This window comes from Carettochelys insculpta, chromosome 2 (genome assembly GCF_033958435.1).
Source record: "Carettochelys insculpta isolate YL-2023 chromosome 2, ASM3395843v1, whole genome shotgun sequence".
Classification (NCBI taxonomy): domain Eukaryota; kingdom Metazoa; phylum Chordata; order Testudines; family Carettochelyidae; genus Carettochelys; species Carettochelys insculpta.
In genome coordinates, this window is record NC_134138.1 from 122,018,302 (window position 1) to 122,042,436 (window position 24,135).

The 24,135-nt window shown below is 43.3% G+C and overlaps 1 protein-coding gene across 1 annotated transcript in view; it reads left to right on the forward strand.

Moving 5' to 3' along the window:
* The window catches only part of CAP2 (cyclase associated actin cytoskeleton regulatory protein 2), a 95,494-nt gene extending 72,991 nt beyond the window's left edge, over positions 1-22,503 (forward strand). Inside the window, exons 8-13 of the mRNA XM_074987651.1 lie at positions 11,607-11,811; positions 12,811-12,983; positions 14,304-14,427; positions 14,638-14,720; positions 18,542-18,682; positions 21,012-22,503. Of these exons, the coding sequence (XP_074843752.1) occupies positions 11,607-11,811; positions 12,811-12,983; positions 14,304-14,427; positions 14,638-14,720; positions 18,542-18,682; positions 21,012-21,095 (810 nt within the window). The 3' untranslated portion in view covers positions 21,096-22,503. The remainder of the gene's footprint in view (positions 1-11,606; positions 11,812-12,810; positions 12,984-14,303; positions 14,428-14,637; positions 14,721-18,541; positions 18,683-21,011) is intronic.
* The last annotated feature ends 1,632 nt before the right edge of the window (positions 22,504-24,135 follow it).

The window sequence follows — 24,135 nt, forward strand, 5'->3', positions numbered from 1 at the left end:
AACCTGGGACTGTGAGAATTCTTGGCTGCCAACAATTCAGCATTGACATTGGAAGCTTAGATCAGGTTCCTGCTGGAAGTCCCTGCAAAGCATGGACATTGAAGGTAGTATTGCCCAAAAGGGCCAGAGTGGTAGCCCCTCTCAGGCCACTGGTTGGCTCAAGCTGGTATATAAACCAGGAAGCTATCATGCAGAGATGTCTGAACAATGACAGATTGCCTTCTTGATTCCACTCCAAATCTTGCCCTGCTGTGGACCTTGGGCTTTGCTTATGACCCTGATTTGTCCCCAATTCTGCTATTAACTGCTGTCTCTGTAACATGATACCTGACCCTGATTCCCTTATGACCCTGGCTCATCTCCTGGTTGTAACTTGGTAATTGACCAGTGGAGGGGTCCGCAACCAAAACAACAAGAAGAGTCATTTTTTCCAACTTGGTTCCTAAATCAATACTTCAGGAGCCACAATGTGTGTGAATATAAGATGGTCCTTAATAAATAATGTCAAACCCTGTGTTTTATAACCATATTTTACGAACAGCAGGCACACAATGATTTGTAATGGGATACGTGTTTACTGCAGAACATTCACAAATTTTTTCATATTCTATACCTCACACATTACATTTGTGTTTGTACCACTGTTTTCATGACTTTCACTTCCAACCCTTCTCTCTCCCTGGAGGATGCTAGGGGGAGTTACCCAACATTTCAAGATCACATATTCCTCACATATGAGTTGTTCATTTTTGGACTTTTAGGCCTTCACCATTTATCAAAAATAATCAGGAGGGGTTCTTTTTACTTTTCAATTATATCATTGGGAGCCACTAAGAAGTCCTTAAAGAGCCACGTGTGGCTCTGAAGCTGCAGGTGGCAGACCCCTGGAGCAGTGCATACAGGTTGGCCACAGCTCAGCTCTGACAGCCCTGGAATAAAATATAGAATTACATTTTCATCATGATATATAAGCGTAACTTCTGTGCACATTAAAAGGGTTGTTTTGCAGTGCTTTTTTGTTTTGTTTTGTTTTTTAAAGGAGAGAGAGAAGAAGCTGATACTCAATCAGCTCCCCACCCCAGCCAATCCCACAGCTGGTGCTGCCAAGGTGCTGGTACTTAGTACCAGCAAGTACCAGCACAAAAAGAGCGCTGTGCTTGTGGAACTCCAAGACTGTTCTTGTCAGTATAATCCAAAATAATTCAATCTGCAGTCATTTCCCTAAAATAAAGTTTTGCGGGATCATTGAATGGATTGGAATGTGTAAAGTTTCAGAAATCATCTGAAAAGGTAGGAGTCAAAATATCTGATTCTAATTCTGGTTCTGCTACACATTTCCTATATAACCTTCGTGTTGTCTCACTTTACCTAGTGGGGATAATACTGTTTACTTACCTAATAGATATGGGTAAAATTTAATTTATTCGTGCTTTAAAATGGCTTGGACATTCTCAAATGTCAGCAGATACTGTAGAAATGCAAAGCTATTATTATAATGAACAGTTGAAAATGATCAGCATAGCATTTCCCCCAGGCTTGTTCTGTTTTATAACAGTTGCCACCATGCTTCCTTGTTACCAATTTTTGAATTCTAGATGAAATCTAGGGCTCTATTAATAAACTGTTCTTTCTTTCAGTTGTCACTGGTGAAATGCAAGAGACTACTGAACTATCATTTTCTATTCCTTTCTCCCCCTGCATAGTCTGTCTTTCTTCAGAGAAGGACTGAACAGCTGTAGCATAAGTTGTCAGGGATGTCTCATAAAAGGTTTAGTTTGCAGGAAGGGTGAGTGCGTTGGAAGGGACTAGGGAAACGCTTTTGCTCCTGTTCATGTATTTCTTGTATTATTATTACTTTATGGCCTGAAAATCATTGGCAATATGGAGACTTTGCTGTAGCTGTCTCTCCAATCAGTGGTAATAAACAAATACTGCTTGAGGATTATTGTCTAGAACATTCATCTCAAATTACTTGTGTAGAGGTAGGATAACTTATATTTTTGTAGAAGGCAATTATTTTGGACAAAATTGGCCAGTTTTCAATTTACTGAAACCATCACAAAATATTGATGAGTTTAGTGTAGATGCTCCATTAACGCACTCTCAAGGAAACACTAATATTTTTTCTGTTCATAAATCAAACATGGATACCAAGGAGAAAATCTGCAAGCTTCAAAAGTGAGATTTGTTTATGATGGCCCGATCCTAGACCCGTTGATGCCAGTTAGAGTTTTATCTGTGTTGGCAAGTCTGGTCTCCTGACCTATTTTTCTAAAATATTCATCATGGAATATATCATATTTAAAAAAAGTTCTTTAGAAACCTCTGAAATTTTGATTAAAACTCCCTTGATCATCTTTGGAGAGAACCAGTGATAGGTCAAACAGTGGTAAGTACTACTGCCCATAAATTAGCATGCCAGGCTGCCCTTTATTCCCAATACAGTAAACCCTCAAGATACACGCATTCGACATGCGCGTATCTCACATTGGCAATATTGGAGGGGGAACCTGGAAGCTCCAACCAGAGTCAGCTGCCGCGGCTGCACAGCCAACGGGGGAGAATATCCCCCTGTCAAAAGGGAACAGACACCAGCTCTTCCCGAGTGCTGTCGCTGGTGGTTGCCCTGACCCGCTCCCCACCCCTGTCCCGGCAACAGCACTCGGGGAAGAGCTGGCTGTGCCGCCAGCTCTGTTCCCTTTTGACAGGAGGATCTCCTCCCCGTCGCCTGTGTGGCGGCAGTGGCTGCTGCCTCTGGCAGAGCTAGTGGAGCTTTGCTCCACCAGCCAGCAGCCTTTTAATGGGGGGGATCCCTGTTAACAAGGGGTCCGCCAAGCTCACCGCTCCTCCCTGGAATGGCACTGACGGCACCCCAGTCCAGCTGTGATCCCCCTTCAGAGGGGGATCGCCTGTCCCAGCGGCAGCAGCTGCTGCCACTGAGCTGGCTCACGGCAGGCCAGCCAGCCAGCAGTCTTTTAACATGGGGATCCATGTTAACAAGGGGATCATCACCCGCTGACCTCCTCAGCAGTGCCACCCCAGAGCAGAGCTGGCTGAGCAAAATGCTCTGCCAGCTCTCTTCCCCCTTAACAGGGGGATCCCCTGCTCCCAGCTGCTGCAGCAGCAGCTGCTAGTGCTGAGCTGGTGCTCCCCTTGACTTGCATGAATTTTGAGTTACACCTGGTGTTCCAAGTGTGTAACTCTTGCACAAATTGAGGGTCAACTGTACAGTCATTTGGCACTTGGTTCCCAGCTATGTAAGGTTTCTCTAGACATCCATTGCATCTTCACCATTTCTTTTAACACCACATTTTCCCATAAAACTTTGCCTCATTCTTCCTGTCTTCATGTTCAGTTGAGCAGGCTGATTTTTGCCACCTGCAGCCTCATGCTATCTTTATTGTATATCTGCCATGCTGTATTTTGTTTGAATTACTTATGGTAAGCAACAGTGCCACATACAGGTGGAATTATAAGTGTTGTGATTTTATGTGGAGTAAAGTTTGTCCTTTTTTCTGACTTACCCCCCTTTCCCTCCACGAACAAGAGACATGGGAAAGGTATAAACACCCACCTGATGCAATTCCTTGTTTCCAACAAGAACTTTAGAAAATAAACAACACATCCCCCATTTCCAGTGACACCTCTCTTTCTTAAACCAAGGGGTTAATGTGATCAGGCTAAATTCTACCACAAAACAGAGTGAATTATTGCACATAGGGCAGAGTCTGGACATGGTGTTTTAATTCTCTAGCTCTTGGTAAGAGAACGTGGCTCACCCTTCCTCTTTTCCCCATGTCCCGCCCCCAAAAAAATCTTTTCTCGACAACCTTCTGTCCTATGTTTTGTTTCCCTCACATGCATTTTGCTGACCAGTTTGCATCAGTTCAGTCTTAGTCGCTTCCATTTTGCAGAACAAGCTGTGCTCTGAGACTGTTGCTGGTGCAATACCAAGCTGGACACTGCACGGTGGGTGTTTGAAGAATGCTCCAGCTGTCCCTTTCCCCATAAGACAGTCTCACAATTGAAGCACTAACATTATAGAACCTGCCATGCAGGAGACACTGTGTAAAATGACAGAGCACCACCCAGTGCTGAAATCAGTTTTCCCACTGGTGTAGATAGAGTTGGCTTTATGCGCACTCCTTCTTTCTAGCTGAGGTTGGCAACACTGTCTCCATTTGGTTTTGAATATTAATTTGGACTTATCCACTCGAATGGTTGAACACTATTGAGCCCCTGGTTAAGGGGAAGCCTGGAGAGACTTGTTTGACACCAGCGGTGAAGCTCCACTTGAACTGTAGTGTAAACACAGCTGTAGTTTCCAAAGACAGGAGAATGGGCTGGGAGTACTACACAGAGGAAAAAGTAGGAATAAGTCTACTACTCTGTTTAATATGTTGCAAAAAGTATTTCCACTTCTTTTTAAAAATAAAAAAAAGTATAATTAGACTCATTAAATAAATTACTTAATGATTGTACCTCACCATTCAGCTCCAGGGTGATTTAGAGAACCCAGATTTTGCAAAGCATCTGTGATTGCAAGACTGAATGGTGCCGTTGCTCAGTAGCCATATAGGCTGTGTGTTAAATCCCAAACAGGTGATAAATGACACAAATGCATAAAAGCGGCTGCAGAGCCGGAGAGCCAGATAGATAAATAATCCTGCCGAGAACCAGAAAAAGAGGACTTTTTTTTTTGTTCACAAAGACTGCAGCCCCTGCACATCAGCTGTTTCATCTTATAACTTCCGTATCATTGGGCAGCATGAATGCTTGCAGACAGGTGGTCTAACGTTGTGGTTAATAGGGCCATAACATGAAGCCACTTTTATCAAAGAAACACCTTAACAAAAGATCTGTGTCTCTGTGTCATAGCCCACCTGTTCCCAGAGGCTGTTACATGATATTTTGAGCTCTACGATCCTCATCTGTGTGCCTGCATGTGTGTGACAAGAACAACGCAAAGCAGTAATCATTTCAGGCATGTAACTAGGGCTATAAAAAGGGATGTGGGGTTATCTTTTTATGAGGAGAAAGTGAACCTCCCCAGTGGGAGTCCTATTCATCTGTTGCCGTGAAAAGGAAAATTTTCAATGAATTTAGGGGGTTGTGCCTTCCAAAACCACTTGTCATCAATTAGATACCTATGTCATGAGATAGAAATACAGGAGTGTATTTTGTTTCTAATTTATTTCAGCTAATCTAATTGTATGTCTTATTTAGAAATTTATAATCATACCCAATGTCTTTCTTCGGTAAAAGCAGTCATGCTATATAATGAGATGTGTTCCATTTAAATATTTCACAGCAATCTTACACTATACAGGAACCCTCTTCCTCTTATCTTATTACATACAAAGACCTGGCAGCAGATAACCGAAAGCATGAACAAAGAGATGTGTCCATAACTTGCTGCATGTTTGTCCAGCACCTAGCACAATAAGACTTCACTGGAGCATTACAAGTACCTAAAAGAGAGTTACAAGGAGGAGGGAGAAAAAATTTTCTTCTTACCCTCTGAGGTTAGGACAAGAAGCAATGGGAACTGCAGCCAGGGAGGTTTAGGCTAGACATCAGGAAAAACAACCTAACTCTCATGGTGGTTAAACACTGGAATAAATTGCCTAAGGAGGTTGTGGAATCTCCATCACTGGAGATATTGAAGAGCAGGTTAGACAGACATGTATCGGGCATGGGGTCTAGATGGTTCTCAATCACTTGTTGAGGTCCCTTCCAGTTCCAGTGTTCTATGATTCTGTCTGGATGCTAACAAGAGGACAGGTACTTTTCTGTCACTCATTGAATTCAGACTTAGTGAGTGGCAGAAATGAGATCCTTTCTGCCTTTAGCCCTACAGAAGCTTCTTAGGAACTTAACTTTGGGAACTGGAATTAAGAGTAACTGGGTAGATTGTAATCCTTATGTTGGGACGTAACAAAAAAGAAGATATGATTTAGATCTAAAGAAGTCAAAACCAACACTTGGAATTGCCTGTCGCAGCAAATTAGTAGTGCCAAGGCAGTGTGTGGAGCACTGGTGCTACGTGCACTCAGCATTTGCCATGAATCAAGAGATGGGCTGTTGTCTTGTGTTGTAGAAGAAGGTACAGAAGCTTACCCCAAGTAGAGAAACTTCTTGTAATCGAGACAAAGACTCTCACAAGCATTGGGCCAAATTAATTTCTGGTGTCATTTCACTCAGTCAAAGGAGTTGCCACAGGAGTGAATTCAGCTCCCTGTGCCTTTATGCCAATGTACTTGGAAGGACCAGTTTTTCTTAGGCACATAACCAGCTTAAATTCCACCCCAAGGTCTACTGTAGAGAAGCTACTCTGAATAGTGTGTTGGATCCAAACAGCCTTCGCCAACTGATCTGCACATTTGATATCATCCCTCCAGTGTAATATGAGGATATCATGCTCTTCCATGCAACATTCTACTCCTTCCTCTGCTAAATGGGCCAGAAAAATGAAAATGGGCTGAGAAGAACAGGTGGAGATACAGGTGAAGACATAATACACACCATGTCTGTATTATGTTTCTGCATCTCTTCTGTAGCAGTATTCCTCTTTACAGGGATTCCTGGGGCATGCACAAGCTTCTGGAGCTGTATAAGCAGGACTCCACTGGCACTCTGTCACTGAGGTACAGGGGGCTGCTGTGGAACCGGGGCTGCTATGCAGGCACAGGGCCTCTGTACAGATGACTGGCCAATCAGGGCAAACCCTGGCCCTAATGGAAGGCTACCTAGGAAACACCATGAAGATAATTCTGTGGAACTTCTTGTCCCCTACGCAGCTGTTTCCACGTAGAGCTAGGTTCTAGCCTTTCCAATATTCATAGGCTGCTTACACAGCTGCAAAGAATTCCTTGTCCAGTTACATAAATCTTCACAGAAGCAAGTTTTTAACCACTTTGAGATTGCTAGCAGTGTCTGAGGGAAAGTGTGTGGGTTTACAGTTAGTGACACACTCCCTGCTTCTCAGATGTCTTCCTGTATTTGTATAAAAATGTTAAGGTAGCTAGCCAGCACTGAAGTTGGTCACTTTCCTAATATTTCTTACAAGCAGCACACTTGCAAGGATGACCCTATTTCAGAAAAAATAGTGTTGTGTCAATGGAAAATTACCACCCAACGATGGGAGTAGGAACATCGCTGAGCATAACTTGAGTGGCAGTGTGTAAAGCAGGGTCCCGAGGAGAGCAGCTGTTACTGAGGACAACAGCTGAAATGAAAATAGAAGAAAGGGGGCTTGCAGATAACAGCCCTCACTAGTCAAATGGCCCTTAAATACTCCTTATGTAAAGATACGTTATTGTGGACATCTGCTCAAAGTTAATGTAAAGAGTTGTTTGCAAATAGCAGTGCTTTTAAGCACCTGCTGTATTAGAAAACATTAACTTTTGTGAGCATATAATGTGCTATTTTTCCTCTTCCTTTGGGCTGTCTCTCTCACACACACCATACAATACAAAGCACAAATAAATGGACTTTGTTTACAAAACTAAGTGGAAATTGGATAGGAATGGAAGTCACCCAGTTCAGGGGCAGGTCACCCAACAGTAACATACCCCTTCCCTAGCTCCTGCTTCAGCTCATACAGTGACTGCTGCCCCATGGTGATCCCTGTGCAACCATTCCTAGGTACTAGAGCAATTTATGGCTCCAGAGGATCTGCTAACCCAGCCCCCTCCACAGATGCCTTCCTATAATGAAGAGCCTTGAATGAGTGTGATGGGTCTTGGGGTACTAAAGTCTCTTTCCCCAGCCTCCAGTGAGGGAGGGTCATCTTTGTGATAATTAGATGTCACCTTCCTGCCACCACTAGCGAGTCAGCCACTCAAGCACTCTTCCTGGGCTAGGTCAGCCCTGTCTTCCCCTTGCAGACAGCCCTGTCCCTAGCTGTTCTGTTGCCCTACAGAGGGGGGTGCTGCATTCTCGGGCTGCAGCACCATGGAAGCAGATGCTGTGGGGGGCAGGAGCAAGGCAGCTGGGCAGGGAGGCACAGGAATCAGGCCCATCTCCACTCTCACTGGGGAGGGCAGGAAACAGAGTGATTCAGCCCTGGCTCACTCCACTCCCACAGCTATGTTGCTGAGGGCAGGGGGCTTGGGAGGAGGGGTGGGACCACCCCTACACTCGCTGATGGTGGGAAGCAGAGCAACGGGGCTGGAAGCTGGCAGAGCAGAATGGGCTGTGTCATGAGTGTGGGGGTGGGACCAACCCATGCTGCTGGCGCCAGACCCCTGCTATTTCCCTGGACCATGTTGCTCAGGGGAGGGGGCTTGAGAGATAGGGTGGAGTGGGGAGAGGCCAAAGCAGGAGCAGGCACTTGAAAGAAAGGGCAGAGTGGAAGTGGAGGAGGAGGAGGAGGAGGAGGGGCAGAGGTTGGGGGAGAGGGTGGAACTGGGAGTGGTGAAGCAAGGGCAGGAAGCGGCAGAGCAGGGTTGGAAGATTAGGGGAAGGAATGGGGCATGGGCACTGCAGGGGTGGAGTGGGGTGGCCCCGGGGCAGACGTGGAACAGCAGTCTATGGGCACAGGAGTGTCCTGGGCCCCACACACCTTTAAGGATAGTCCGGTTGGATGTAGCCTTCAGAGAGCCCGGTTGGGGGATGGGTCTGGCTGCCAGCACCCACAATGTCATATACCAGAGCACACAGCTTCATGGGGTGCCATGAAATTTGGGGAAAAGTGGTTCCTCACATTTTGTGATATGCACCCCAAGCCCTGAATCATTTTGAATCATTCCCCTGTAATATCCAGCCTCTGACACTAGCTACTCATAGAAACTCCAGATTCTTGGCACCCAGAGGTGCCAGGTACCCCAGTTTACCAACTTTACTTTAAAACAGCATACCTCTGAATGACACAGCACTGGTGAGCACTTACAATAAAACAAAAGTAAGGTTATTTAAGAAGGAACAAAGATTGAACTCGAAGTGAAAAAAGGGGATGAGAACAACTGGTTATAACATCAAATAATCATACAGCACAAATCTGGGTCTATGTTTACCAGTAGGGGCCTTTCCTACATAAAATAGGCTGTTGCAGAGCTGACTAATTTCACAAAAACTGGGAACCAAATGATCATGAAAGGACTCTGTCAGGAGTGCTATTTAGAGTGGGCTTGGGGGTGTGTGTGTCAAGCTCTCCCCTAAATTTTGTACCATGATCTAGTCACCCTAGCCCCAGACAGAGCTCATAACTGGAACACAGCCTGAGTGTCATATGGGATGAATTCGGAAGCTGGGAGTAGCTGGGCCTTTGTGGCAAGGAGTTTGTTTATAAACAGAGGCAGGGTAATTAAGATAACAAAAGGCTAATCATAAAAATAAACTAAGGATCATTAGATGATCCTGAAAGCATTGTCAGGCACTCCAGTTAAAACACAGAAAGCAAAGCGTAGGAATAACTGGTGGGAAAGGAGAGACGTGAATAGAACTGCCCCTCTGGGGTCTGTTCCAGGTCTGGTGCACTTCAACATATTCAAAAATTACCTGGAAAAAAGGGTGAACAGTGAGGTGGCAAAATTTATTCTAGATAGTTAAGTCCAAAGCAGCCTGCAACAAGTTACAAAGGGATTTCACAAAACTGAGTGACTGAACAATACAATGGCAGATAAATTTCAATGTTGAGATTGCAAAATAATGCACATGGCAAAATATAATCCCAAATAAACATGCAAAATGATGATGTTTGAATTAGCTGAACTCATCAGTAAAGAGATCTTGGAGTCTGTGGATAGTTGTCTGAAAATATCTGCTCCATATCTAGTGGTAATCAAAAAAGCTAGCAGAATATGGGGACTTATTAGGAACCAGATAGATAATAAGACAGAAAATGTATTGTTCTATATAAATCCATGATATGCCATATATTGAATACTATGTGCATATTTGGTCACCCCAGCTCAAAAAAGGTATGTTGGATGTGAAAAAGGTATAGAGAGAGACAACAGAAAGTATTAGGGGAATTGAATACTTGGAATCAGGAGCGACAGGTGAAGAAGGATGTGGGCGGGGGGGGGCACTGACCATGTGACTACTCCCAGGTAACTCCGCTCCATGCCATGAGCTGGAGTAATTCAGGGACTCTGCTCCCATGTGAATCTGTGGCATTTCAAGATGCCTCATCCCTTTGTGGCCTTCCGCGTGGGATTTTGCTGGACTCACACAGATGCCAGGCACTGCTATGCAGCCACTCTTCTAGCAACCTCTCATGCAGTTCCCATGCAGGACATAAGTGGTACTGAGGGCCTTATACTTCCATATAACCAGGGTGGGCTGTTGCTTCTAGGTGGTAGTGACTTCTGAACCAATGACATTTTCAGTTGTACATTCCAAATTTTGGATCTCCTTTAATGGATTCTATATAAAATACAGAATTTGTCCTGCTCTGTGGAAGTGCTGTCCAGATGAGGGATTCCTGGAATCAGAATGACACAGTGGTGAGGCTGAAAAAAACTAATCCTATTCCTTAGATCCTTTCTGTCTTTCCTATGAGTCAGACAGATTGGAATCTTCTTTTTATTTTTAATTTATAAAGTCATTCTGTTCCTTTAATAGTGCACTGGCACAATCTTATGATTCAAACAGATCAGTACCTTGTACTACTGAACGTATAACCAGTTGTTAGAAAGAGCGTTAGCGTTATGGTATCTGCCTATCACTTGTATTATGAATGCACCTGGAATTATTGTGTTGGACATATACAGAAATTTAAAAACATATAAACAGTCAAATGAGAATTCTGAAATTCAGGCTATGTCTACACTAGCCCCAAACTTCAAAATGGCCATGTAAATGGCCATTTCGAAGTTTACTGATGAAGCGCTGAAATACATATTCAGTGCCTCATTAGCATGCGGGCGGCCGCGGCACTTCGAAATTGATGCAGCTCGCCGCTGCGCGGCTCGTCCTGACGGGGCTCGTTTTCGAAAGGACTCCGCCTACTTCGAAGTCCCCTTATTCCTATGAGCAGATGGGAATAAGGGGACTTCGAAGTAGGCGGGGTCCTTTCGAAAAGGAGCCCTGTCGGGATGAGCCATGCAGCGACGAGCCGCATCAATTTCGAAGTGCCGTGGCCGCCCGCATGCTAATGAGGCGCTGAATATGTATTTCAGCACTTCATTAGTAAACTTCGAAATGGCCATTTGCATGGCCATTTCGAAGTTTGGGGCTAGTGTAGACACAGCCTCAGTGTTGAATTTAACAGCCTGAGTCACCACAGCCCTACACCATGTTGCAAAATCCAAAACAGCAGCATTTTATACCCACTTTACACATTTTTAACTGTCGGGCCAACTTCCACCCTATTGTTCATTGTTATCTTCATTGAAAATTAAAGTGAAATGATTTTTTGTCTTGCCTCTACTGAATGTGCATCATTATGGTTTTTATTTTATCTGGGTATCTGGGGAAAGAAGAAACCTTTTTGTTAATATGTCATATTATTTATTGGTGCCAGCACTTTTCCCTAAGCCCACTTCTGGCCTAAGTCCAACACTCAGCAGAATTCAAGAATGAAAATAAATAAAAGACTCCATAGTAGAGGGTTTTCTTAAAGCTGTATTAAAAGTATTTTCCTTCTCTCTCACACTTAGGGCCGGATTGCATCAGCATCCTCTGTGTTGTCCACTCTAACAAGTGGGCAGTGCCTCCCACCACCACCACCACCACCACCTCCACCTCCACCGCTGCCGCCAGGACCTCCTCCTGTCTTTGATACAGAGAGCGGAAAGGATGGAGCAAGCACTTCTCGCTCAGCCTTGTTTGCCCAGCTTAACCAGGGAGAGGCAATTACCAAAGGTTAGCAAAAAACAGTTCAACTTGTTATTCGTTAGCCAATTGTTAGCAGATACCACTAAACATACTTGGCTAGATTCTCCCTCAGACACATCTATACATCCCAAAGCCAATATTTTGTTAAGCTTAGAAACCTAAAGTTAAGCATCTAAATTCATTTGAGTGAACCCAAATAAGCAGCCTGATTTTCACAGATGCTGAGCTCTGTCCGCTCCCATTAAATAGGTAAGATATCATATGTGCTCGGTGCCCTTTAAGCTCAGGTCACTTAGATCCCTCGGTGTGAATTTGGGCACTTTATTATAGGCATCTAAGTTTGACGCTTCTGGGTCCTGTTGATTTCAGTGGCAGTGCGCGGTTGTTATTGAGACCAGAATTTGACCACTCTGGATTTTCACACCCAGTACACTGATACTTTGGTTTAGATAAGCAGGTACTGATTGCCATACCATTGTGTAATGTTGTAAGTACACCTAGATAAAGCTATTGAGCTTTTCTCATAAGACTGGACAGTCTTAATTAGTGTACACAGTTTGAGTGGAAATATACACAGCTCAGTAAAGTTCAGTCTTCTGACCTAGGTAGTCTGAGGATGGCTGTATTAGATTAGATAGAGCATCTAATTTTCACAGATGAACCTATAAAATTAATGGAGTGGTGCCACATGCAGATAGATCACTACAGATCTAGTGATCCTTGCAATCTGTGTACAGAGAGATGCCAATAAAAATTGCTGATCTTATCTATAAGGACATAATGTCAACCCATTCACAGTTCAACAATTTTTAATTAAAAGTATGAGGTCACACAGTTCCCTTTTGACTAAGTACCTAAAGAAGCATAAAAGCTTAAGTGTGTTGGATATTTACATACAAATGTAACCAACTTCACTATGGTATTCCCCTCCTTGTTTTAATATTTACTTTCTTAGGGACATAATGCTGTGAGAAGGACAGTTACACACATTAGCGCCTCTTTGTTCATTTTTGTTTGCTTTTTTAGGGCTACGACATGTCTCAGATGACCAGAAGACCCATAAGAATCCCAACCTACGTGCCCAGGGTCCACCAGTTCGTTCTCCTACAAAAAGCCATACTCCAAGCCCCACTTCTCCCAAAACTTCTCAGCAGAGCCATTCTCCTGTGTTAGAACTAGAGGGAAAGAAATGGAGAGTGGTAAGTTCAGCTCACTGTCACACACACACACATCCTTGTGCCTGGAATATCTCCAAAAGGATTGTACCTGCCTGAGGCACAATCTCTGCAGTACTCCTTTGAGGGCATAATGGCTCTGGACTGCCCCATCTTGCAACAACTTAGTCCTTAGTATGGGGTTAATAAGTAGTTTATTTGTTGGTGAGAATAGTTTAATAATTTACCTGAACTGGAAAATGCTATAAGGTTCAGAACCAATCTTTATCTTTTAACTCAGTCAAAAAGTCCCTCAGAAGGAAACCTACAGAGACTGCCTTTTGAATAAGGTTACATCATGCAAACCATTCTTAAATGAGAGATATAGTTGTTCTGACCCGGTGGAAGTTCCCCTCATTCATTACCTAGTGGGAGCACCTCTGTCTAGGTACTCATATCATCACAATATCATAGTATTTGCAAATAGAGAGAAAGGTTGGTTGTTGTCTGTCTTCTTTCCCAGCCCATAGAAGGAATAGCTTGATTAGTTTAAAGGTTTAGGTGGGGGTTGTTTTTTGCACATGCAGGTAAAGCACTTATTGAAGGGAAGATTATGTTTTTTATAAACGGGGGAAAGACATGATTTAATCAGTTATAGCCCATGCAAACAAGGGCCTGTGTTAGCTACCAGTATGCATGAGGACAACCATTGTTTACATGGATTATGGTACACTAGTATTAAAATATTCTAGATACTCTCATTGAGACAGGAAAGTGCAGTAAAGGCAAAACATTAGAGACCCCTGGTGTACATGCTAAGTAGACTAGCATTTTGCTATACAGTCTGTTTTACCATGCTGGGACAGGCAGTGTCTAGCTTACAAGTCTCCCACTGAAGTCAGTTGGAAGTTTTGTACACAAAATATGCCCTCGGTCTCTTACAAATAGAAAGAGAAATCTGTTCTTATGGGATATTGCCTTGCCCACACCTAACCCTAACAAATTGTATAACAGAATGGCACCAACAACTTGTTCTATTCCAGAAGGCACCTACTTATTCTAATTGGGTGGTAACCAAGCAACAACTTCACTAAGATAGTTTTAAATAGCTGAGTATAAAAGAATCTAGTACAAAAATAAACAATGTTTTATCTTGGTCAGTCTTAAGATTGTTATAACACAGATACTTCATCTCTAAATCACGCACATACATACATGCCCTCATATACCCAATCAGTTAGATTTATTACAGGCTGAGATAAGTGAGAATTCCCCCTCCCCTTTCTCTTTCTACGTGAACATGCAATGATTTTATGCTGCCTTATTAAAGACAGTGAAATCAATATATGTGTGTTTTTAAAATAGGAATATCAAGAGGATAAGAACGACCTTGTTATCACCAATACTGAACTCAAGCAAGTGGCTTACATTTTTAAATGCAACAAGTCTACACTACAAATGAAAGGAAAAATAAATTCAATTACAGTTGGTGAGTGGACAATCTCACAGATGAAGGCAATAAGTCCTGGAAGGATTTGCACAAGCACATACTTGCAAGTAGCTCTGTGGATATGACTAGTCTTATGTAAAGTTACTCACATAAGTCATTGCAGGATTGAAGCATTTTCATTAATGTGGTCAAGTAATTTTTTAAAAAAGTACATCATTTTATTTTGCCTAAATTTTTGTTTGTTTGTAGACAACTGCAGAAAGTTTGGCCTTGTGTTTGACAACGTTGTGGGTATCGTGGAAGTGATCAATTCCAGGGATATTCAGATTCAGGTAAACATCCAATTAGAAATGAAAAAAAGACCCAACAACTTCAAAGTGCTATTTGGCTACTACAGATGATTTGAGCTTCTGTGGAGTATACAAAAAAAAAATTCTACATTTCCAAAAATTGCCTTTCAGATGCACTAAATTCTTCTTACTATTGGTTTTGCCTTTGAGTTTCAAATGCCACTGTTCAAGGCTCCCTTTCAAGAACAGCTTTCCTTCATGTCCTGGTGCTACAGCTGAGGTCAATAGATGTATGTTTTGATAGTCTAGAAATTGTTACCTCTGGGGAGTGGTGGTCAGCTTCTCTCCATGAATGATGCCCACGCATTCTAGTCCACCAGAGCCAGAATTTGGCAAGGCTTTGTGCCATCATGCCACTCATTTGCCTAATTGGTGCAAAATTCAAGCTAAGCTAATATTCTCCATTTGCCCACTGAAGATGTTGAGGTAGATTTTCAAAAGGCACCTAACTCCCAATGGCTTTAATTGAGAGCTGGTTTCAGAGCCCTGGGAAGTCTACCCTGTTAGCAACAAAATGGAATTGAAATGGTTTTTCCAGCTTTGCTCAGGGAAAGGCAAATTGTGGCTTTTTTAAAAAATATCAATAAAAACAAAAATCATTGAAACGTTCATCAGTTTATATCCTGCTGTCATTCTCAAGGCTCACATTCCTCACTAAAATCAGGGGGTCTTCTACTTAAATGTGGGTGGGCTGATACAGCACATCAAGTGACATGAATACGGAAGAATACTGTACCATGCCTCAGAAATGCAGGTCACAGCTGCCACAAGGAGAAGAACAGTGAGATATTCTGTATCTTTTAAATATTAAGCAAGTGAGAACCCTTGCTACTAGCTGTGTCTATTTCTGAACATTAACAAATTTGTTAATTTTCTCATGTGGGAAAGAGGCAGTTGGGGGAGAGGGAAAGGGGATGTTTATTTATAAAACAGTGATGTTTTCTTCAGTAAATAGAGGAGTTTGGTTATTAGCACTAGGACTGTTCACCCAAGCTGAATAGTCTATATAATGAATCGGAACTCCAAATGTTGTTAAAATTCAAATAAAAGAGAAGTATCTTTGGTAAAACCAGGAGGCTTTTGATGATTCAGGCTTCAGGGATGTTCTATAACATGGTTTCCCAAACTGGGGGGCGTGAAGAAATTCCAGTGGGCATGTGGCGACCCAGCCCCCTGCCATTATTCCCCCCTACCCGAAGCAAAAGCCGGCTTTTGCTTCCAGCTCTCAGCCCCTGCCATTTTACATGGGCGACCCAGCTCAGCCACTGTAAAAAGCAGGCAGCTGGTGAAGACCCAGGTGGAGCTAGCTGCCTCCTGTAAAGGTGAGTGTGGGTTGGAGGGGAGGAGGTAGAGGAGGAGGAGGAGGAGGATGGGGTTAGATGGGAGGCTGGGGATGCCTGGCTTTGTGGAAGGGGAGGGGCTTGGGCGGGGGGGTGGGCTTGCAGGGCTCAGGTGGGCAGCTTGTGGGCTCATGTGGCTGGCCTCAGGATCACTGGGCTTGGGTGGTTCAGGCTGGTAGGCAGACAGCTGATTCCAGCAGTGTGGGGTTCGGGCAGGTGGCTCACATGGCTGGGACAGCTGGTGGGTGGGCAATTGGCCTCAACAGCATGGGGCCCAAGTGCCTGGCAGGTAAGCGGCTGGCCCTGGCAATGTGGGGTTCAGTTGGCTCAGATGGGTGGCTCTGGCAGTGCAGAACTCAGGCGGGCAGCTGGTGTGGGCAGCTCTGGCGGCTGGTACAGGGCTCGGGCAACTGGCCAGCTGGGGCTGCACCAGGCACCTGCAAGGGGCTGTGAAAAACTATTTGTACTTATTTTTAATTTTAAATAACATTTTTATATAAAGTTTTTGTGTCTATTTTAAATTACAAATTGATATTTTTGTTAAAGGAGGATTGGATAATGGTTGTGAAGAGGTGGGGGGAGATTGAGGGTTTCTCAAAAATCAAAAGGGGGATTGGATGCCAAAAAGTTTGGAAACCACTGTTCTATGAGATTTCATTGCCTCATATCGTGGCTGGTCTCGCACTTATAGAAAAGTGTGAGTCAGGCTGCATAACAGCTGCTTGAAGCAGGCTGCTGTCTTCTTTCTAAGGATTTGCTCCTGCATGGTACCTAGCACCAAGCACGTGACCTCTGTCAGCACTCTGCAGATTTGCTCTCATGATTTGTGTATGTAGGATATGCAGGCTTACTGACAACAATTCTGGCCCCAGGGCAGAAATCAGTGGGCCTCACAACACTCTCTCTCAACCAGAACCACAGGCACCATGCCAGAGAAGCTCTGAGCCAGGCAATGTGTCACCCACCTGCTCAGACGAACCCCAGGGCAGCCACCCCTCTCTTCCCTGGACCCAGCCTGCCTGCTTTGGGGAAAGCTGCAGCAGCATCTCTTGAGTCCAAGACTCTTCATATGCAAGTCCCAGGGCCAAGTAACCCTGTCATGAAAACTGCATGGGGCATATCAAAAGTATCTGTGGAGCAAGAGACATTTTCCCCAGACTGCAAAGAGAACTACTGCAGCAGCAGCTGGGCCCCAGGTCCCTGTTAAATTGCCTAAGCCCCTGGGTAAGTTCCCCCTTCTCTTTCCTGACCCCCTCAGAAGGCCTGAAACTATGTTAATATAACAGATTACTGGAATTTACCAAGCAAATCTTGCTATAAACAGCAATAATAATACGATACTGATTTTTTTCCCTGCCAAGTTAATATTTGTCAAATATCTGGCATGCTGTATGGTCCATGTAGGGGCGTGCTTGCATATAAATGGAGCTCTATTAAAATCGATTTAAGACTCAGTGGTTCACTTTCACAGGGTAGCCATAGAATTGGAGACATGGTTCCTTAACACTCTTTATCCATGTTTTGTTCAGGAACTGAATCTGCAATGTATTAATATGAACAAAGAGAGCAAATGCTCCCTTTTATTTACGCGTATGTATGCATGTGCGTATTTCCCGTGCTGGTTCAGTTTTATGATACTAACTAACCTCTGTCCTTTAGATATGTTGGCTGGCATCTACCATGGGGCTGTAATTATTGTTTTCCAGGGGAAAGAGATGGGCTGAGAATAAAAGGATTCTGACAAACAATGACTCACTTTGTCCTGTGGGGTTGTTTACAGCCCCATGGAATCAAAGAGGAGTTGGATTGTTTCCTCATCTCGCTTCAGATTAATTGTGCACTTGATTGCAAAGTAACTTACAGAAATGCCTTTATAATTTAAATTGTAATAATTTTCAGTACACTTGAGATGTAACATGGCTGGCAGGACAATTAAAGAAATCCTTTCTTACTATGTGCTGCAATATCTTGGACACACTTCAGGCTGCAAAATGTTTTACACAGAAACACGTGGAGCATCTCTTGGGTGAAGGAATATTTCCAGTCAGTCGCTCCGTATACGTGTGTGGGAGGGGTCTGTTTCTCCCTAAATCCGACTGATATATATGCAAGTTATGCAGAAGTGCTGGAGGGAGTATATGTGTGGATCTTATCATGTTTTCTCCTTTGGTAGAGAGAGCCGAGGGACAGAGACTTCGTGTGTGGGAGAGAGAGAGCATCTAAAAGTTGATGTTTTAGAACAGCAGGTCAAGAAAATAGCATTGAATACAGTTAAACAGTAGCATACTTCCTGCCATCTATTAGTGGGACAATGCCAGTATAAGTTCTCACATGTAAATACAGCTGCCATACATTAGAGGTTGGTGGCTGAAGCCAAGCTCAGCAGGTGGATAGGGTTTTTCATTAATTAGTACTTTCACTGCACAGTGGCATTTGGTATCAGGAGCATTTATTGTTCTTCAGGTGATGGGGAAAGTGCCAACAATTTCAATTAACAAGACAGAAGGCTGCCACATATACCTCAGTGAAGATTCATTAGACTGTGAGATTGTGAGTGCCAAGTCATCTGAAATGAACATTCTCATCCCCCAAAATGGAGATTATGTAAGTGGAGTATGTTTAAAGATTTAACTTTTCTCCCTTTTTTAATCTGTGTAATGATTCGCATTACATACTTCTAGGCATATAGGAGTTATCATGCCACAATTTTTACCCCAGCCAAGATCTGATTCAAAACATAGCAATATTCCCTCTTTCACAAACCAGAAGTCTCAGTTACTGCCCATCCAAAAATACCTTTTCCTGGAGTGCACAGTAATTCTGTATATTAAAAGAGACTTTATTTCCTTTCATTCTGATGGAAAGTAATTCATTGCCTCCTACGTCAATTTAGTCTCAAGCCTCTATGAAACAGATTTCTAACCATAATTTCCTGACATGCATTATAAGAACATTAACTCAAAGGTCAGGAAATGCTATTGTTAAGGTCAACATAAACAAATACTAATTCTCAAATACAGTATATTTTAAATACAAGCTTTTTGTATATGTATAGTATTTTGTAGTACTTTCTGTGCATGCCAGAGTCCAGAAAAGCCATTCATACATAAGGTGCAAGTTATCTGCAGTGAGAGCTGACTCTTTTTTACTGAGATTTTTATACTATGCTGAGGGCTGTAGTATATCAGCACTTCCTGTGGAGCCTTGCTGCCTCATTCACTGCATGCGTTAGCAGATTATCATATAGGCCGTGTCTACACTTGCCAAAAACTTCGAAATAGCCATACAAATGGCCATTTCGAAGTTTACTAATGAAGCACTGAAATACATATTCAGCGCCTCATTAGCATGCGGGTGGTGGCAGCACTTCGAAATTGACGCGGTTCGCTGCTGCGTGGCTCGTCTAGACAGGGCTCCTTTTCGAAAGGAGCCCACCTACTTTGAAGTCCCCTTATTCCTATGAGCAGATGGGAATAAGGGGACTTCGAAGTAGCCAGGGTCCTTTCGAAAAGGAGCCCCATCTGGACAAGCCGCGCAGCGGCGAGCTGCGTCAATTTTGAAGTGCCGCCACCACCCGCATGCTAATGAGGCGCTGAATATGTATTTCAGCGCTTCGTTAGTAAACTTCGAAATGGCCATTTGCATGGCCATTTCGAACTTTATGGCTAGTGTAGACGTAGCCTTTAAAAGGGCCTCATTTTCGGAGGGTGGCTGCTCAGCTCTTTTTCAGAATTAGGCCCCTTTTAATTTGTCTCAAGATGAGCTCCATAAATCACAAGTCATTTAAGAAAATGGAGGCCTACTGAAATGCCCTTCTAGGGTGGAAAGGAGCCCTCTCATGTAAAACTTAGGAGCATCAAACAGTTGATACCCTACAAGGTGCACAGAACCTGAGGCAAGGGCTCCAGTAGTATCCCTGGCTTTTCTTCTCAGGTGCACGCACAGACTCAAAGAATCCTGTGAAGTACTGCATTATTGACTGTACGGGTGTGTCTACACTTGCATTTCTCTTTTGAAAGAGGCATGCAAATGAGGTACATTAAAAATGCAGACGAGGTGTAAATTTGCATATTTGGCACCTCATTTATATATTCTAATTTCGAAGGAGCTTCTTTCAAAAGAAGAAAGCCAGTGTAGATGCTGCTCTTTCGAAAATAAACCCGATCTTCGAAAGAATCCTTCTTCCCATTAAATAAAGGGAAGAAGGATTCTTTCGAAGATGGGGTTTACTTTCGAAAGAGCAGCATCTACACTGGCTTTCTTCTTTTGAAATTGGAATATGCAAATGAGGTGCTAAATATGCAAATATATACCTTGTTTGCATTTTTGATTTTCCTCATTTGCATACCTCTTTTGAAAGAGGAATGCAAGTGTAGACACACCCTACATGTCTTTTGCAGTGCTTCCCTTCTAAAATGGTAAGGTGATAGTTTCTGTGTTATATGCACCTCTGTTCATCAACCTAGGACTGGTGAACAATTATCCTGAGATCTGCCATTAAATCTATTACCAAATTCTGGGGATTCACCAAAGGTTTTGTTCCACAGGTCATCATTTTTCTCTTTAAATCTCCTGTTATACTTACCACTAAATTATCAGGGGTAGGTCCTTCTTTTCTACATTTCCATCCAGTTAGCTTGGCTGTCCACTGGAGTCCATAGTCTTCTTTTGCAATGAGGTGTATTGACATAGTTGACCCAAATAATGAGAAAAGGGGAGCTGATATAAACTAGAACAGGAAGTAAGCTATAACTTGTTTTCTGTGTGGCACTGAAACAGTTTCCTGTGAGTAATGGAGAAGGCCTCTTTCTAATCCAGGCATGTCTGAGTTATAAATGCCTTGTCAATCATGCAGCACTAATAGTACTCCATTAGTTTTTATAAGATATCCACTGTTTATCTAACCATCATTGTTGCTCTTACCCTTTACCAGAAAGAATTTCCTGTTCCTGAACAGTTTAAGACAGCATGGAATGGATTTAAGTTGGTCACTGAACCTGCAGAGATCATGGGTTAACTTCCTAATGCCGTACAACACATACTGACCACCATCTCAGACCAAGGTCAGCCTAAATAAAACAGCAACGTAAAGAACTAGAAGTAGCAGTAGCATATACTGCTGTAGTAGGCCTTCGAACAACAGCTCTGTACACTAGAAACAATGACATGTCTGGCATGCTTTTGTTAGGCATTCTGATATTTGCCTTTATTTATGGTTTTCATTCTACGTGATGTTATATAAACATTAGGGATTTTTTAAAAAGTACTTCATTCGCGTTATTGGCTATTATATGGCACACAATAAGCCAAAATATTGCACGATATACTTTGTAACAATCATGTTTCAGTGCATTCCTTTTTTTTTTGTTTCTATTAGTCGGCAATAAGCTTAAAATGGTTAAGTTTATTTTATGTTTTAGAAGATTCATGAATGATGTGAACATGTACCCCTAGGAAGTGTGTGATACTTGTAGATCTGTCCTGGTCATCATGGGGGTTTTTAAGACACAAAAGTACAATTTTCAGCAATACACGTTGCCAGTGGAATGTAAAAACATTTTTCTTATATGTATATGTATATTCAGCTTTCATTTCTACAGACCTCTTTTATCCCTTTTGGTCGTAAATTATTAATCCTGATATCTTCCAGAACACGTTGGCTAACACTGAGCACATCATTTGAAGGTTTTTCACTGATTTCCCTTGCGTTCCATTATTTGGGACAAAGAGGGTGGAGGTTTTTTGGTCTGTTTTTCTTCACAGCCTGCTCTGAAAACTGGGATAGAGTTGTTTTATGATTTGGAGCACATATTAAGTGCCCAAAGCCCTATAACTGGTTTCCTTACTAGTTTTGTTTCTCTGAACTATTCTATTATATAATCTATTTGTTTGGAGTGTAGTTCTGGGTTTTAGGTCTTTGTTTTCTTTTTTTGCCACTTGCAAGATTTGCATACCAATCTTCAAATATGTCCATTAATAAAAGCCATAGATGTATTCCACATGAATTTTGAACCCAAATTAAAGGGCCTGTTTCTTGTTTAAGACCCTTGATTCTACATTAAAGTTCTTATTTACATGCTTTTTTAGTCTAAGGTGGAGAGTGCTGTACATTTAACGATTTTGGTGTGTACTACTCAAAATTCAGTATACATTTTTGATCACTTGTAATTTTTTGTAAGAGTGAAATCATGGTTATATGCTTGCAAAGCTAGTTACAGGATATAAATTGTGCCTACTGCATCTTTCACAGTATATAAATTCCTCCAGTTTTAAAGTATCTCTTTGTACTACAACCAACAGTGCTCATACAATAAGGTTTTATTATCTGATGTTTTATCTGTATGTATAATGTGGCTTTAGAACATACCATTTTTCAACAGTAAACCTATTCTGAAATAAAATGGAGTCTGTACTTGGTTTAAATATAGGGAGTTCAGAGTGCAGTTCATTTAAGTGTTTTCATCCATTTTCCTAAATACCATTTCAAAAGATTTGAATGAGGACAAGCACCTGTAACTCCCTGGTGTTGACCGAGTGTCCCTTGTACATTGTATCCTACTCTCACTCCTCCCTGAGGACAGCATGGATGTAATGCATTAGTGATCATGGGCAGACTTAACGTTTCAAAATTAAGGCCTTAGTAGCACCCACAGAACTTTAAGGTAATAATTCAAATAATTACTTTGTATAACATCACTCTCATCTTTTGGTGCACCTGCATGTGCTGTAGGGTACGCTTCAGAAATAACAACCTTCAAGGGACATCACTGAAACTTTGTTTATAGACTCATCTCTGCCTTTAACTTACCAGCTATGTCAACACTAGAAGCATCTGTCAACAGTAACGTCTGTTGACAGAGTTGTTTCAACAAAATATGTGTCGACACAGTGCATCTACACATAAGAGCAGCTGAGAAAAAGCAATCCACTCTGTTGACAGAGTGCATCCGCACAGGCTGGACCTACACTAGAGAGTTCTGTCGACAGACGGGGCATTATGTTGACATAACTCAGGGAGTGTCTACATGCTTACAGCGTTCCGTCAACAGTTTTTCAACATTTGCCTCGACAGTATTATCCCTCAAAAATTTGAGACATAACAATCTCTGGACATAGTATTATTGACAAAAGTGCAGTGTAGACACTTCTGTCGACAGAGGGGGCTTCCAATTCCTGGGCGTTCCGCTTTCTGGCACCAGAGGGCAGTGTAGCCTGGCCATTCTCTGTCAACAAAGGAAGTTGTGTATAGATGCAATCTGTCGACAGAGGTTCTGCCGTGATTTCCCTGTCAACAGGTGCTTTTAGTGCAGACATGGCCACAGTCAGGCTGCTCTGTCAACAAACGGGGACCCAGAAGCCTGCAAACAGGGGTCGTGTGGCCAGCAAGCCCTTCTGGGTCAGCCAGCCACATGTGCCCTTAAAGGGCTCCTCGCCCCCCCACATCCACTCCCTGCAGTACCAAGCTTGTGCAGCCCCAGGAAGGACGACACACTGAGGCATGCACCTAGACGAAGCCCCAGACAGGTCCTGGACCCCGGAGGAGCTGCAGTGGCTCTTGCTCGCCCTGGCAGCAGCAGTCACCTACCTGTTCCAGAGCCCTGCGTGTCCCCCCGCCATCAGTGGCCCTGAGCCCAGCAGTGGTGCCTCCCGCCGGGCTCCCTGCCCCACCCACCAGGCAGGTATGGTGGTACCCAACAAGCACTGACAAGCACCTGGGCGAATGGGATGACCAGCGCTGGGTCCAGAACTTTCAGATGTGCAAAGCCACATTCCTCAAGCTCTGTGTCTGGCTCACCCCCACCCTACACCAGGAAGGCACACGGATGCAATGCACCATCCCTGTTGAGAAATGGGTGGCCATGGCTCTACAGAAGCTTGCCACCCTGGATTGTTACTGCTCAGTTGGGAATCAGTTCAGAGGGGGCAGATCCACCGTCGAGGCTGTGGTCATGCAGGTAAGGCACTGTGGGTCCCCAGGCCTTGCCCAGGTCAGCAGGGGTGGGGCTCACCATGGGGGGGGACCCCCAAGGGGTGAGGGGCTGAGAGGGGAGCCCCCT